Below are 16426 nucleotides of genomic sequence, written 5' to 3' on the forward strand. Positions count from 1 at the left end.
TCTTGAAGGCACCAGCTTCCTGCAGCGACAACACCCAGCAGACAAGTCCCCCTCATGGCAAACGGACGAAGATGAATGATGAGCAGTGGCTAGAGCGTAGTGATGCGCCGAAGAGTAGTGATTATTGGCAGAACCTGAGGAAGAAGTCGTGGACTGGTGCTGATCAGAAGAGTGATGATCCGTGGACGACGGAGATGAGTGATCAGCAGAGCCCGAAGAGTGATAATCCGTGGCGGACGAAGCCAGGCAATTACTGACGACTTCTCCAAGATCCATGCCTAGTTAATTATTTGTATTTGCTTGTCAAGAAACTTTGCTTCTATCGTCTCAGATTATCAGAGAAATCATACTTTTCCTGATGTGAATAGTACTGTCAGATCTGGTTGAATATTCACACCCAGATTTATCTTTTTTGTTTCTCTAAGTGTATGTCGAATTTGAATTTGAAGTTACATGTACATCTCCATAATATATGTGTATGCCTCAAGTTTCACGAGAAATCTAGGGGGGTAGACCCGCCGGGGCACACGTTCCGCTGTTTTGGGGGAAGGAGGGGGAGAACGACCGCCGGAGCACCGGAACCCCACCAAATCTTGCATGTGGACCTATGATATGTGTTAAAGTGTGGTGCAAGGTCTAATGGTGCAAAAGTAGCTCCCCTAAACTCTAAACCCTAAACTGGGGAGGCTTCGAGCACTAAAACCCCTCTAAAACCCTAAACCACGACACCGGAGCTGCAGAACCATGCATCATAAACCCTAACCCTAAACCTATACCCTAAACATATACCTAACCATAAATACTTACCTTTAACCTAAACCCTAGCCCTACCCCCTAAACCCTAGCCCTAACCCTACACCAAACCCTAACCAGTAGATCAGGCACACCCTCGATCGTGTGATAATGGCTCTAGCTGCGGGTATATGTGCCAAAGGGTCCCAATCTTGGTTCTCCATGTGTATATGTCCTAAACAAACCTAAAAGAATGAAAAGTTACATTGGTGCACCCTCGCGCGGAGAAATCTAGGGGGGCAGACCCGCCGGGGCACACGTTCCGCTGTTTTGGGGGAAGGAGTAGGAAACGGCCCGTTTCACCACATAGTTTGTCGGAACGAGGCCATATTTGGCACGTGCGTGGACCTTAGGATGGGAAGCAAGGCCCGTGTCGCGGATTTCCAATCCGAACCACGGGCGATGGTTTTTCCATTTTCGGGGTGCCGGAAGGGCTTTTTTTTGTGAAGGGGCTACATGGTGCGCATTTTAGTATTGCGCGAGACCTCCGCGCAGCGGTAGGATACCTCCTACGCACCACCTATCACATGCCGTATGCGTGCGGTAGCCATCTGGGAATCCCTCCCGCTTCCTGCGGTGTCCCGCCGAATCCGCTGGAAACTGACCGGATCTGAACTGGGGCGACACTTTCCTTCGCTCAATAAATGGAGGGAAAAATGTTTTTAGGTCTAGGACGCATCATTTTATGTGCTAAATGTTTTCCGTTTCGCGCGTTGGCGGACGGGTGCACGCGCGCGCCCGGTACGGCCATACCGCATGTCCCGGCGGCCCCGTTTTGCGCAGTTGGCAAAGCAAACGGAGCCAAAAAATCGAGCGGAGCCGCGTGGCGTCATTTTATGTGTCCTAGTAACCACTGCAAAAGACGGAACTGGGATACGGCAATTATCTTGGAGAACCCTTCACGAACAGGGCTATCTCGTCCGGAGTTCTATGGCTTTTAGGGGAAATGAGTAGGAAACGGCCCGTTTCACCACATAGTTTGTCGGAACGAGGCCATATTTGGCACGTGCGTGGGCCTTAGGATGGGAAGCAAGGCCCCGGTCGCGGATTTCCAATCCGAACCACGGGCGACGGTTTTTCCATTTTCGGGGTGCCGGAAGGGCTTTTTTTTGTGAAGCAGCTACATGGCGCGCATTTCAGTATCGCGCGGGACCTCCGCGCGGCGGTAGGATACCTCCTACGCACCACCTATCACATGCCATATGCGCGCGGAAGCCATCTGGGAATCCCACCCGCTTCCTGCGGTGCCCCGCCGAATCCGCTGGAAACTGTCCGGATTTGAACTGGGGCGACACTTTCCTTCGCTCAATAAATGGAGGGAAAAATGTTTTTAGGTCTAGGACGCGTCATTTTATGTGCTAAATGTTTTCCGTTTCGCGCGTTGGCGGACGGGTGCACGCGCGCGCCGTGCGGCCATACCGCATGTCCGGCGGCCCGTTTTGCGCAGTTGGCAAAGCAAACGGAGCCAAAAAATCGAGCGGAGCCGCGTGGCATCATTTTATGTGTCCTAGTAACCACTGCAAAAGACGGAACTGGGATACGGCAATTATCTTGGAGAACCCTTCACGAACAGGGCTATCTCGTCCGGAGTTCTATGGCTTTAGGGGAAATGAGTAGGAAACGGCCCGTTTCACCACATAGTTTGTCGGAACGAGGCCATATTTGGCACGTGCGTGGGCCTTAGGATGGGAAGCAAGGCCCCGGTCGCGGATTTCCAATCCGAACCACGGGCGACGGTTTTTCCATTTTCGGGGTGCCGGAAGGGCTTTTTTTTGTGAAGCAGCTACATGGCGCGCATTTCAGTATCGCGCGGGACCTCCGCGCGGCGGTAGGATACCTCCTACGCACCACCTATCACATGCCATATGCACGCGGAAGCCATCTGGGAATCCCACCCGCTTCCTGCGGTGCCCCGCCGAATCCATGAAAGCTGTCCGGATTTGAACCGGGGCGACACTTTCCTTCGCTCAATAAATGGAGGGAAAAATGTTTTTAGGTCTAGGACGCGTCATTTTATGTGCTAAATGTTTTCCGTTTCGCGCGTTGGCGGACGGGTGCACGCGCGGCCCGTGCGCGGGCATACCGCATGTCCCGGCGGCCCCGTTTTGCGCAGTTGGCAAAGCAAACGGAGCCAAAAAATCGAGCGGAGCCGCGTGGCGTCATTTTATGTGTCCTAGTAACCACTGCAAAAGACGGAACTGGGATACGGCAATTATCTTGGAGAACCCTTCACGAACAGGGCTATCTCGTCCGGAGTTCTATGGCTTTTAGGGGAAATGAGTAGGAAACGGCCCGTTTCACCACATAGTTTGTTGGAACGAGGCCATATTTGGCACGTGCGTGGGCCTTAGGATGGGAAGCAAGGCCCCGGTCACGGATTTCCAATCCGAACCACGGGCGACGGTTTTTCCATTTTCGGGGTGCCGGAAGGGCTTTTTTTTGTGAAGCAGCTACATGGCGCGCATTTCAGTATCGCGCGGGACCTCCGCGCGGCGGTAGGATACCTCCTACGCACCACCTATCACATGCCATATGCGCGCGGAAGCCATCTGGGAATCCCACCCGCTTCCTGCGGTGCCCCGCCGAATCCGCTGGAAACTGTCCGGATTTGAACCCGGGGCGACACTTTCCTTCGCTCAATAAATGGAGGGAAAAATGTTTTTAGGTCTAGGACGCGTCATTTTATGTGCTAAATGTTTTCCGTTTCGCGCGTTGGCGGACGGGTGCACGCGCGCGCCCGGTACGGCCATACCGCATGTCCCGGCGGCCCCGTTTTGCGCAGTTGGCAAAGCAAACGGAGCCAAAAAAATCGAGCGGAGCCGCGTGGCGTCATTTTATGTGTCCTAGTAACCACTGCAAAAGACGGAACTGGGATACGGCAATTATCTTGGAGAACCCTTCACGAACAGGGCTATCTCGTCCGGAGTTCTATGGCTTTTAGGGGAAATGAGTAGGAAACGGCCCGTTTCACCACATAGTTTGTCGGAACGAGGCCATATTTGGCACGTGCGTGGGCCTTAGGATGGGAAGCAAGGCCCCGGTCACGGATTTCCAATCCGAACCACGGGCGACGGTTTTTCCATTTTCGGGGTGCCGGAAGGGCTTTTTTTTGTGAAGCAGCTACATGGCGCGCATTTCAGTATCGCGCGGGACCTCCGCGCGGCGGTAGGATACCTCCTACGCACCACCTATCACATGCCATATGCGCGCGGAAGCCATCTGGGAATCCCACCCGCTTCCTGCGGTGCCCCGCCGAATCCGCTGGAAACTGTCCGGATTTGAACTGGGGCGACACTTTCCTTCGCTCAATAAATGCAGGGAAAAATGTTTTTAGGTCTAGGATGCGTCATTTTATGTGCTAAATGTTTTCCGTTTCGCGCGTTGGCGGACGGGTGCACGCGCGCGCCCGGTACGGCCATACCGCATGTCCCGGCGGCCCCGTTTTGCGCAGTTGGCAAAGCGAACGGAGCCAAAAAATCGAGCGGAGCCGCGTGGCGTCATTTTATGTGTCCTAGTAACCACTGCAAAAGACGGAACTGGGATATGGCAATTATCTTGGAGAACCCTTCACGAACAGGGCTATCTCGTCCGGAGTTCTATGGCTTTTAGGGGAAATGAGTAGGAAACGGCCCGTTTCACCACATAGTTTGTCGGAACGAGGCCATATTTGGCACGTGCGTGGGCCTTAGGATGGGAAGCAAGGCCCCGGTCGCGGATTTCCAATCCGAACCACGGGCGACGGTTTTTCCATTTTCGGGGTGCCGAAAGGGCTTTTTTTTGTGAAGCAGCTACATGGCGCGCATTTCAGTATCGCGCGGGACCTCCGCGCGGCGGTAGGATACCTCCTACGCACCACCTATCACATGCCACATGCGCGCGGAAGCCATCTGGGAATCCCACCCGCTTCCTGCGGTGCCCCGCCGAATCCGCTGGAAACTGTCCGGATTTGAACTGGGGCGGCACTTTCCTTCGCTCAATAAATGGAGGGAAAAATGTTTTTAGGTCTAGGACGCGTCATTTTATGTGCTAATTAAATGTTTTCCGTTTCGCGCGTTGGCGGACAGGTGCACGCGCGCGCCCGGTACGGCCATACCACATGTCCCGGCGGCCCCGTTTTGCGCAGTCGGCAAATTAAACGGAGCCAAAAAATCGAGCGGAGCCGTGCGGCGTCATTTTATGTGTCCTGGTAACCACTTCAAAAGACGGAACTGGGATACGGCAATTATCTTGAAAAACCCTTCACGAATAGGGCTATCACGTCCGGAGTTCTATGGCTTTTAGGGGAAATGAGTAGGAAACGGCCCGTTTCACCACATAGTTTGTCGGAACGAGGCCATATTTGGCACGTGCGTGGACCTTAGGATGGGAAGCAAGGCCCGTGTCGCGGATTTCCAATCCGAACCACGGGCGACGGTTTTTCCATTTTCGGGGTGCCGGAAGGGCTTTTTTTGTGAAGGGGCTACATGGTGCGCATTTTAGTATTGCGCGAGACCTCCGCGCAGCGGTAGGATACCTCCTACGCACCACCTATCACATGCCGTATGAGCACGGTAGCCATCTGGGAATCCCTCCCGCTTCCTGCGGTGTCCCGCCGAATCCGCTGGAAACTGACCGGATCTGAACTGGGGCCACACTTTCCTTTGCTCAATAAATGGAGGGAAAAATGTTTTTAGGTCTAGGACGCGTCATTTTATGTGGTAAATGTTTTCCGTTTCGCGCGTTGGCGGACGGGTGCACGCGCTCTCCCGGTACGGTCATACCGCATGTCCCGACGGCCCCGTTTTGCGCAGTTGGCAAATTAAACGGAGCCAAAAAATCGAGCGGAGCCGCGTGGCGTCATTTTATGTGTCCTGGTAACCACTTCAAAAGACGGAATTGGGATACGGCAATTATCTTGAAAAACCCTTCACGAATAGGGCTATCACGCCCGGAGTTCTATGGCTTTTAGGGGAAATGAGTAGGAAACGGCCCGTTTCACCACATAGTTTGTCGGAACGAGGCCATATTTGGCACGTGCGTGGACCTTAGGATGGGAAGCAAGGCCCGTGTCGCGGATTTCCAATCCGAACCACGGGCAACGGTTTTTCCATTTTCGGGGTGCCGGAAGGGCTTTTTCTTGTGAAGGGGCTACATGGTGCGCATTTTAGTATTGCGCGAGACCTCCGCGCAGCGGTAGGATACCTCCTACGCACCACCTATCACATGCCGTATGCGCGCGGTAGCCATCTGGGAATCCCTCCCGCTTCCTGCGGTGTCCCGCCGAATCCGCTGGAAACTGACCGGGAGGATTTGAACTGGGGCCACACTTTCCTTGGCTCAATAAATGGAGGGAAACATGTTTTTAGGTCTAGGACGCGTCATTTTATGTGCTAAATGTTTTCCGTTTCGCGCGTTGGCGGACGGGTGCATGCGCGCGCCCGGTACGGCCATACCGCATGTCCCGGCGGCCCCGTTTTGCGCAGTTGGCAAATTAAACGGAGCCAAAAAATCGAGCGGAGACGACATTCTAGCTAGGAGAATCCTTCACGATCGAACTGCCACGTTCAGAATCTTGATGTATATAGAATGGGATAAAGCTTGCATATGCCTTATGATAAGCATATAATTAGTGTGTGCAAGAGACATATATTATTTGACCTAATTAACCAAACATTTTCTGATTTTTTTTATATAATTTAATTATTAAGGATTCTAGGAGTTTCATATATCCCTATATTATTATCATTAAAGGAATGAAGGTGACACACGTTTAATTACATGATATTCTGTTTTAAAAAATATTTTAACCTACACCAAATTATATGCATTATTGCGCAATTAATTATTATTGTTTTGCACAAAAAAGCCCCAAAAATTCCCTCCAAAACCCCAAAACCCTCCAAAACCCCAAAACTCTCCCGCCCAGCTTCTCCCGCCAGCATCTCAAAAAAAAAAAAAAGCTTCTCCCGCCAGCTCCAGCGAAATGTTTTGAATCCGCCCGCCACTAACCTAAGCTGGAAAGGAGGGCAAATGTCCGAAACGCCACTAACCTAAGCTGGAAAGGAGGGACATTTCAGTCAAATCCCGTACGAGCTCCCTCAATTCCCCAATTCCCCTCCCACTCCGGTGCGATGCGAACCCCAATTCCCCTCCCACTCCGCTCATCCCCACCCGCCGACGGCCACCGACGAGCGGCGATCCGACGAGCGGACGAGTGGAGAGCTACCCGCCGACGACGGCCGCGCGTGCGTAGACGCTCGCCACAAGATCTTCAGGCGAGTTCCCTCCTCAACCCGACCCCTCGCCCCCACTTCTATGGCCTTTTCTTGGCCTGCTTAGGGTTTCGTCGGCCATGGCTAGGGTTACGGTTTGCTTGGCATGGCATGGTTAGGGTTAGGGATTTCGTGGCATGGCTTCTTTCCTTGGCTTGTCCAGGGTTAGGGTTGCTCGGCCTGTCATGGTTCTTGCTGCAACCAGTCCATGGTTGCTTCGGATCTTGCTTGGCATGTTCTTGCAGCAACCAGTCGATGATTGCTGCGGATCTTGCCTGGCTCAGGCTCTGTAGATTTTAGATTTGGTTTTCTGCAGTACCTATATGATTACCTGCTGCCGATCTTGCTTGCTATATGCAAGCAGTCCATGTTTGCTTCGGATCTTGATTGGCATGTGTCTTGCTGCAACCATCGATGATTCTTTGTGGATCTTGCTTGGCTCAGGCTCTGTAGAATTTAGATCTGGTTTACTGCAGTCCCTATATGATTACCTGCTGCCGATCTTGCTTGCTGTATCCAACCAATCAATTAGTGATGCGGATCTTGCCTCGCGTGGGTCTCGCTGCAACCAGTCCATGATTGTTGGGGGATTTTACTTGGCTTGGGCTCTGTAGATTGTACATCTAGTTTACTGCAGTCCATATATGATTAGCTGCTACAGATCTTTCTTGCTGCAACTAGTACATAATATGATTACCTGCTGCGGATCTTGCTTGGTACAGATCTTTACCAAGGCATGCCCTTTTATATTTCGTCGATGAACATTTATATTGCCCTTTTATCCTGTGTTGATGAAACTTCTCCCAAACAAAGTTTGGGAGCCCTGTTTATCTGTACATGCCTACAGCTTTTTCTGTGTACATGTCTATTGTTGTATTAAGGGATATGTCTAATGATTATAACCTGTTATCTTCTTAGGTAATACTATCAAGGTCTGACCTACTTCAAGGAGCAAGGTGAACCAGGTGATTGTTGATCCACATGAACCTATGTTGCTTGGTTCTTTAATTGCATCCATATGTTGTATCTACTGTCACTAATTGTTATTCTTTTCGTGCCAGCACATATCCAACCCATCAACATCAGGCATGGCAAAGACTGGGAAGAAGCGGTGGCTGGTATGCGGCTTCATCCTAACATCATTGTGTCTAATTGATGCTTTTAATCGGGTCTTTGGGGTTTTTGGCTCTGTCTGAATATTTCCGTACCCTAGGATTAAATGAAACTAAAAGTTGAAAATTGCTATGATTAAACAATTTACCTTAGTTGTTCGAGTTGGCTTGCTTCTATGCATTTCAACCATCAATCTAATGGTTACATATTTTTCTCATACATGTAAAGAAGCGCCCCTCACCGAGATAGAGAAGGACAGGGCTAGGACAATGATGCGGAACAACCATGTCTTACAATCCCTGGGTATCCCCGCTGTAGTGTCAATTTTTAGGAAGTCACATGGTGGTCGAGGTGGAGGTCGTTCCACACTTTCAAATGATGAGTCATCTGCCATAACACAAGGCGAGAGCTCAGATTATCATCCGAGCAATGACCAATTGGTTGACCAGGAGGATGGGGAGGTTGAAGGGAGTATAGGGGAACACATTGAGAAGGTGCATTCTGCTTATCATCTTTGGAGCACTGGCATTATTTGTATCTGTTTTCTTATTTCTGTTTTGCTATAACCTGTGATGTAATGCCATTTTGTTTTGCTATTTTTGCGAGGCATTGAAGGATCCCAAGAGTAGAAAGAAAAAGGCTTCTGTTAGAAAGACAAGCCCAGGGAGGAGTAAGAGGTTGCAAAAGGAACAAAGTTCAATGCCTCCTGTTAGAGTGTTTGCTGATGCTCCAGGAGGGGGAAAGAGGCATCTGGAACCTGTTGCTGAAGTTCCTTCCAAAAGAGTCACCAGGAGGACATCAAGTGAAGCGTACGCAACGAACAATGAAGATACTCCGCCCCGCAACAATCGCAGAAGCTCACCGCAGATTGATGAAAGGATCGATGAAGCAAGCACTGTTCGCAGGGACACAGGTCCTACTGCATCTGATGTCATGGTCCATCAGCACTTTGATTCTGATGGTTTTCTTGATCCTGAGGATGATGAAGGCAAGTTTTTGTTGGACAGCTGTCCACACTATCTACTGCCTTTTTTGTTTATCTTTATAAACTCTTTTGGTTGTGGGTGCTGCTTTCTGACATGATCTTTGTATGTATGCTATTCAGGTGGAACCACTGCTGCAGGTGGCCGTAAAAGGAAGGGCACCGGGCTGGAGCGGATTTGCAAGGGGATGGGAGTCAAGCTTACCATTGAGATTCCTCCAGGGCTGAAACGTCCTGAGAAGCCTTTGCCTGCTGTCAAGTTTGCATCGGAGGGTGGAATGCTTGCAAGAGGCCAGATGCCGCTCCTTCCGCATTTCAAGTTGTACAAGAGGGATGAGAATTTGTTGGCCGACTTCGTTGGAAAGATGGGGGTAATCTTCTTCATCACCAGTTCATTTGTTAGATGATAGGAGTGCTTGCTTGATTGTTCATAGTTCATGATAACTAACCTCGTCCTTGCCCTTGTTTGCTTTGTAGGCAAATTTCAACATGGACACAGAGTCGGAAGACATCCAGAAGGCTTGCTATGACGTACTGCGGAAAGTGTCGAAGAACAGGCGCTACATCCTGAAAAGGGACTACTTCGACAAAGTACCAGCAAATGAAGTCAGCATCAAGTCCCCTGTTAAGGATGTCTCAGATGAAGAATGGGAAGCTCTAACTGCTCTGTGGGTAACCCCAAGACACAGGGTATGTTCTTTGCTTCAGTTGCAGTCATTAGTGCTTGCATGGTAGACATGATGCTCATCGTTATAGTGTGCACATTGCTGAATATCATGATTGTGCCCTTCTGCAGAACACATGTACCAAGAACAAGGACAGTCGTGCTGCGGTCAAATTTGGCCAAAAGACTGGCTCTCGTAGCTATGCTGCTCATCTGTATGCAACTGTAAGAACACTCTTACAGAATTTCCTTTTGCATCTTACTCTTGTCTCCACAAGCTTATGTTCTGATTCTTGGTGAACATCATTTCCAGAGGGAGGAGCGCAGAGGTGAAGAGCTAGATGCAGTCGACATCTTTAAGGCGACCCATCACAGCAAGAAGGATGGTTTCTCTGAGGAAGCTCTAGCTGCAATAGTAAGTGACTTGTTCATTTCACTTTTGTGAACCATTCTTGGACCTGCGCGTTTCCTGAATTGATGAATCTTTTGGAAATGGATCTCCAGGCTGATATGGAAGCTGAGATGGCTATTCCTGTGCCAGAAGGTGCACCGCCAAGGTCTGCAGTCGCTGTTGTTGCAAAGGTTCTTATCAAGGAAGCCAAGCACAGCACTTTCCTGAAGAATGCTGGACTTCAGCCCAGTTCCACTGTCAAGCTCAACAAGCCCACCGCAGCTGCTGTATCGGCGCATGTTCATGACCTGGAAGCACAGCTGAAGAGGTCCCAGGAGGAAGCTGAACAGATGAAGCAGCAGTTTGCTGCCATCATGGAAGAAGCTGCTGCCCAGAAGGAGAAGCAAGCGGCAAATGAAGCCGCACAAGCTCAGCGTGACAAGGACTACATGGAGCTCCTCAAGCGGACTGAGGAAAGTGATAGGAGGCTTGCTCACATGATGTCCATCTTCGGAGCATCTGCGAATTAGCTCCTGCTGCTGGTCGTATCCCTTTTTTGTGTCCCGCCATGGAACTTGGTCATATCCTGGCAGCGTGACAATAACTTGGTCATATCTGTGAACTTCTTACTGTGAATCTGTGAACTTTCTTGACATGTTGGTGAATCTGTGAACCTGGTCATTTTGCTGCTGTCACTCTGCTGTGAAATTTGCAGATTTGAAATGTTGTCTTGTCGTCGTGGTGAACGAGCAGATGCCATAGGATGGCTTAGATTGGGGCCGAATGGACGCAAGAGGATTCGGGGGAGGGTTTGTGATCAGGTGGGAAGAGATTCCGGATGGTTTCCTCAAGAACTTGTCCAAGGCCAGAGGTTGAAGAAGAAAGACACAAGGAAGAACTCCCTCTAGATCACCATGTTCATTGATTCACACAAGTTACAGGCTCTGCCTACATACACGCGTGCCCGTAAGGAGGGCTGCCCCCTCTCCTTATATAGGGGAGAGGGTGGCTTACAGAGCAAGAAACCCTAACGGCATCTTTGACTGGACAAACTACTTTACCAGCTACTGTACAAAGCTACTTTAATCATAGATGACACCGGGGTCTTCTTTAATCAGGGAGGCTGACATCCTCCGGCTTCTTTCTTCGTCATCTTCTTCTTTATCGTCAGCCCTTCGTTTAAAGCTACTTTGCTTAGCTCATCCTTGTCTTCTAGCTCTGGAGAGGATGTTTGACCAGCTTGCCGACAAGCTATTCCTTCCGGGGGCCCGGTATCTTTTCTATCTGGTTCCGGTGTCCCTCTTATGAGGATTCCGGCACAGCCTGTTCAGCCAGACGCCTATCTTAGACTCCGGCATGAACATCTAACCGGTATCCTGATGGCTCAAACCATCCGGTTTGGCATGCCTTTGGCATACCGGGGGTCATCCCCCCAACATTAGTCCCCGAAGCTGGTATAGTCTGGCGGATCCTATCCAACAGACCATGCCAGGTTCTTATGTCCTTGGATACCGGTTTGATTCATCCGGCCTCACGCTCGGATCCGGCATCTTTGCCCGGATCCTCCTTATCTTTTCTTCGTAAGTCATTCCCCGGTATCTTGTCTTCCGGTATCTTAACCATTAAATACCTCCTCGGCGAAGTCGAGAATATCTCGGGCCCCGCGCCTGACAGAGACATGCGCACTGTGACTGACGCGCCAGTATCAGTTGTCATTTCGCTTCGACTCCCGCGCGCTCATTTAATGCACCGCTGCGGATCCCACTAGCCGTTCCGGATCTCTGTGTGCCCCCGTGTGGCCTTCTGTTTTTTCGTGTGTATCTCTTCGACACGTGGCGGCCCATGGTGCAAACCGCCGCGGGCCGCGAGGCGAACCGCCATGGCCCAGCGGTTTCCAGCCCACTTCCCTTCTTCTTTAAAAGCGCAACCGCCGCTCCTTCTTCATCTTCTTCGCATTCTCCACTTCCCTGCGCGCAGAGCTCTTTGCCTCCGTGCCTTCGCCGTTCTCCGTCCGCCGCCGCTCGTTCGAACCCGCCGCCCGGCGAACTCACTCCTCCGTTCGGCCGGACCTCCTCGTGTGGGAACCTTCTGCAGCGTGCTCACCGCGTCCGCTGCATTCGTGTTTCCTCAAGGACTTCTTCACCTCGCCGTCGACGGACTCCCTCACCGGCCGCAGGCTCACCATTCCTCCGGTGAACCTCTTCCTCCGCGACTCCGCCGCCTCAGGTTAGGCCCGATGCGACTTTACCCCTTTCTTTCTTGCACTTCGGATCTTGGGGGCGGTAGAGTATTTATCCGTTCTTTGTTTTGCTTTTCCTCTTACTCGTAGATCTTCGCGCGAGGGTCTGTTTGGGGAAAACTGTTTCTCGATAGATTCCGGCATCCCTAGATCCTCATGTCTAGCGAAGGGTCTCTCCCTGCTGCCACCTCTAGCAACCAAGATAGTAGCGCTTCCGACGGGTTAACCGACGACCTTGCCCAGATGGATCTGGCATCTAGCCGGAAACAAGAGGCCGGCACATCTAGCCGGGCCTCTGGAAAGGACAAGACACGCGGAGCCTGGAGAGGTTCCGACGTGACTCAGTTCGAGATCGACTAGCTCTACCGGTCTAGGAGGATTCCGGAAGGAGTCATCTGCCGGCTTCCAGGCGACGAGATCCAACCGGTGCTCGAACCCGGTGAGGTCGTTGTTTTTCTTGCTCACTTTGAGCGTGGCTTCGGCCTTCCTGCTTCTGATTTCTTTCGCCAATTCCTCAACTTCTATCGCCTCCAACCTCACCATCTTCCCGGCAACGCCGTTTTTTATCTTTCTTGTTTCGTGGCCTTCATGGAGGGCTACATTGGCATCCGTCCCGCTCGCGAGACGTTTGCCCGCTTTTTCTCCCTCCGGATCAATTCGGTCCAGGGCAAGGACATTCCTGCGCCCAAACCCCCCGTTCAATGCGGGTCTTGCATCATCGGCTCCCGCCAAGGGAGCCCCTTTTTTAAGTTCAACGGCCTCGAGTCTTGCCGGTTGTGGCAGACGACGTTCTTCTATGTGAAGAACGCGGGCGACGTCGACCTCATCAACCTGCCAGCGTTCAATCCGGCGCCGCCAGCCAAGACCAACTGGCAGTACAACCCCGGTACGGAGCACGCCGAGACGAACCGGGTGGTGCGCTTCATGATGAAATTGATGAAGGACACCAACATCTGCTCCGACGATATCATCCGCGCCTTCATCAGCCGCCGGGTGCTTCCCCTCCAGCAGCGCGCTCACAAGATTAGTGAGATGTACGGCCCCGGTGATCCTACCAAGATCACTGGCCTGGCCTTAAGCAAAGAGGATGTGGTCCTTAAGGCTAGCCAAATCTGCCAAACGGACATGCCGGAGGACTGGGAGTGGGGCCTTTGCCCTCTCAGCGCCAGGAATCCTCCGTCCAAAGAAGTAAGAAGATATGCGGCTCAGGTCGTATTACCGGTAGCTTTTGTACTTGCGTCTAATCTTTCTTTTTTCCTTTGTTTCCAGGCCAAGGCCCGCTTCCCCCGGATTGATTCTGACCGGCGAGGTCCTTGCCGGAAGAGGCCCCTGGACAAGTACGATCCGGATCCGGTCATCCATTGGCTAGATCTGAGGATGGGCCGGACTGCATCTTCTCGCCTCGGCAAGTCTCCGCCGGAACCTGCTGGTTCGTCTGACGACTTGACCATACTTGAGGTAGCCTTTCTGTTCGTTTTCTCATACTCTTTTTGTTACTGCTATTCTGTAGACATTCCCTCAGCCAGCAACAACCCACAGGTCCATGAGCACGAGCCCCCCCTGCAGGCCGAGGTTGGCGACGAGTTTCTGGATAAGCTCATGGCCGAGGGCCAGAAGAGCGATCCTCCTGCTGCTGGCGCTGGCCCCAGCCACGCTCCCTCTGGCAAACGTCCTCGGACTGAAGTCATTGGAGGGAAGCAGGTTGGCACCAAGCGCTACAAGCAGAAGCGGATGCCGATGTCTTCCGGGTAAGTTTTTATCTCTTTTATGCTCTCTTTGTTTCCACCGAGTTCTTTTCCGGTTGCTTTTTTCCAATATGCTCTCTTTTTTCTTTCTTTCAGCCCTGCGCTTGAGCTTGGCTCTGCCGGCTCCGCGAGGACCTCAACTCCTCCTCCTCAGTCAAGTCCGGTACCATCTGGTGCCGGCAACAGCTCTGCCTCCCTCTCGGGAGGCACTACAAGTTCGGGGCGCGCGGCCCCAACACCTCCTGATCACCGCGCGGAGGAGGACTTCACCTCCCCTCCAGAGACCCAAGACACCGGCGCCAGCAACATCGGCGCCGGCCAGACTGATGCCGGGCAGGCGGAACCTCTGGTTCCTCCTCCCGCGAAGAAGAAGAAGAAGCAGCCAAGCTCTTCCCCTACCGCGCCGGATACTTCCGCGCCGGTACCTTCTCCTCCTCCCAAGGCCACGCCGACACCGCCGCCCAGCCAAGGACCTTCCACGGCCAAGCAACCGGCGCCGTCGGGGACCCCCAAGATCACCAATTTCCTCAAGCCCGGGGCTTCCCGCGGCAAGGCTGTGGAGGGCGCCGCCTCAAGCGGCTCAGGGGACGTGGTGCTGCACGTCGGCCCTGCTGCCATCGCTGCCCAGGACAAGCCTACCAGCCTCCTGGGCCGGATTGTCGAGCTGAAGCGCGCGGGCAAGGACCTGGGGCACCTTCTCCCTTATGCCCAGAAGTGGAATGAGGCGGATATCTCCGCTTCTACCCGCGGCCTGGGGAAGGATCGCCTTCCGGCACCAGATCCTGCCGGGGCTCGGTGCACTGAAGAACACTTCTCGCGGCTTAAACGCGCCGTGAAAGAGTTTGACAGTGCCTGGTACGATGCTACCAACAACGTGGTGGTAAGTTCTGCTAAACCTCTTGTATTTTTGTTGATGCCGGTTTCTTTTCTTTCCGGATCTTATCTATTCTCCCAGTCCCCGAGTTTCGTGGTGAAAACGCAGTTTTCAGCGCGAAACTTTAACTAGAGGCATGTGAAACCAGCATAGCCAGTCCCCGAGTTTCGGGTTGAAACCTTGTTTCTTTCTTTCTCACAACCATCTTCCTTTGAATAGAGCACTGCTGACGCCCGGAAGCAACTCTTTGAGGAGCTTCTGTGGGAGCATCGGGACCTTGCTGAGGCCCACAGCCACTGCCAAGGTTTGTTTCTTTTCCCTCCGGCATCTTTTCACCGGAATGTTTCCTTCTTTGATACTTACGCATTCTTTTGCTTAACAGTTGTTCCGGAAGCTACCATCGAGGCCCTGAAGGCCCAGGTCGCCAAGCTTCAAGGTACCATCCTTTCTTTTTCTGCTAACCTGTTCCTTTTTTCATTTCATCTATTGTTGCTTGCTAAGACTTTTCTTTCCGGTACTTAGGCGACAAGGAGCAGCTCCTCAAGGAGCACAACGAGGCACTGGAGGCCCAGAAGACCGCCCTGGGGGAGCTCAAGGAACAGGCTATACAAGCCGTGCTCCGGCATGAGCAAGCCTTGAAGGACGCCTGGGTTGCAGCGGAGGCCAGGCTGGCGGAGGTCGTGGAGGACTCCACGAACTCCAACACCGTCTTGACGGCAGAGCTGGAGGAGGAGAGGAAGTCGCGGAAGGCAGCGGAGCATCTCATTGATACCATGACCACCGATCACCGGGAATATGATCGGTTGGTTATGAAGATAGACGCGCTGGCTCTCCGTAAGTCCTTGCCTTGTCCCTTCTTTTGCTTATAAGCTTTTTCCTTTGAAGATGTATCTTTGTTTCTTGCTTTTCCGACACACTCTTTTCCGGTGTCTCGTGTTTATGCTTTTCCTTCTTCCTGTAGAGCACTTCCCGGAATCCCAGGTTTATGCCTTGAAGAAGGTGAGGGAGGATCGGATTGCGCGGGAATTTCCCAATCTGGACGCGCACTGGGATGGGTACGACTATCTTGTCGCCCTCTCCGCGCGTGTCCAGCACATGCGCTCCGTCGACCGGCTTCTTGCTGACCTGCCAGCCGCCGCCATCCAAGTCTTCAAGGTCCTGTGGCCTGAGGAGGAGCTGCCGGGGAACATCACGCTCACCGCCGCGCGGCTTAATGATGCCGGGCACCGGATCCGCGAGTGGCAATGCTCCGCGGCTCGTGCCGGAGCTGACACGGCGCTGCGCTCCATGTGCTCGTGGTATCCTGCTCTTGATCTGGATGCTCTCCAAGGCGTACGCGCAGATGCTCCCACGGACACAGACCCGGCGCTCACCA

At 52.4% G+C, this 16426-nt stretch overlaps 1 protein-coding gene across 1 annotated transcript; it reads left to right on the plus strand.

The window, feature by feature from the left end:
* Positions 1-9268: 9268 nt before the first annotated feature.
* On the plus strand, positions 9269-12424 carry LOC139832516 (uncharacterized). The gene is made up of 4 exons (XM_071822290.1): positions 9269-9828; positions 9935-10027; positions 10116-10221; positions 12171-12424. The coding sequence occupies exons 1-4, from the start codon at positions 9628-9630 to the stop codon at positions 12422-12424; spliced, it is 654 nt and encodes a 217-aa protein (XP_071678391.1). The 5' UTR covers positions 9269-9627.
* The last annotated feature ends 4002 nt before the right edge of the window (positions 12425-16426 follow it).

This window comes from Lolium perenne, chromosome 6, assembly GCF_019359855.2.
Source record: "Lolium perenne isolate Kyuss_39 chromosome 6, Kyuss_2.0, whole genome shotgun sequence".
Lineage (NCBI taxonomy): Eukaryota > Viridiplantae > Streptophyta > Magnoliopsida > Poales > Poaceae > Lolium > Lolium perenne.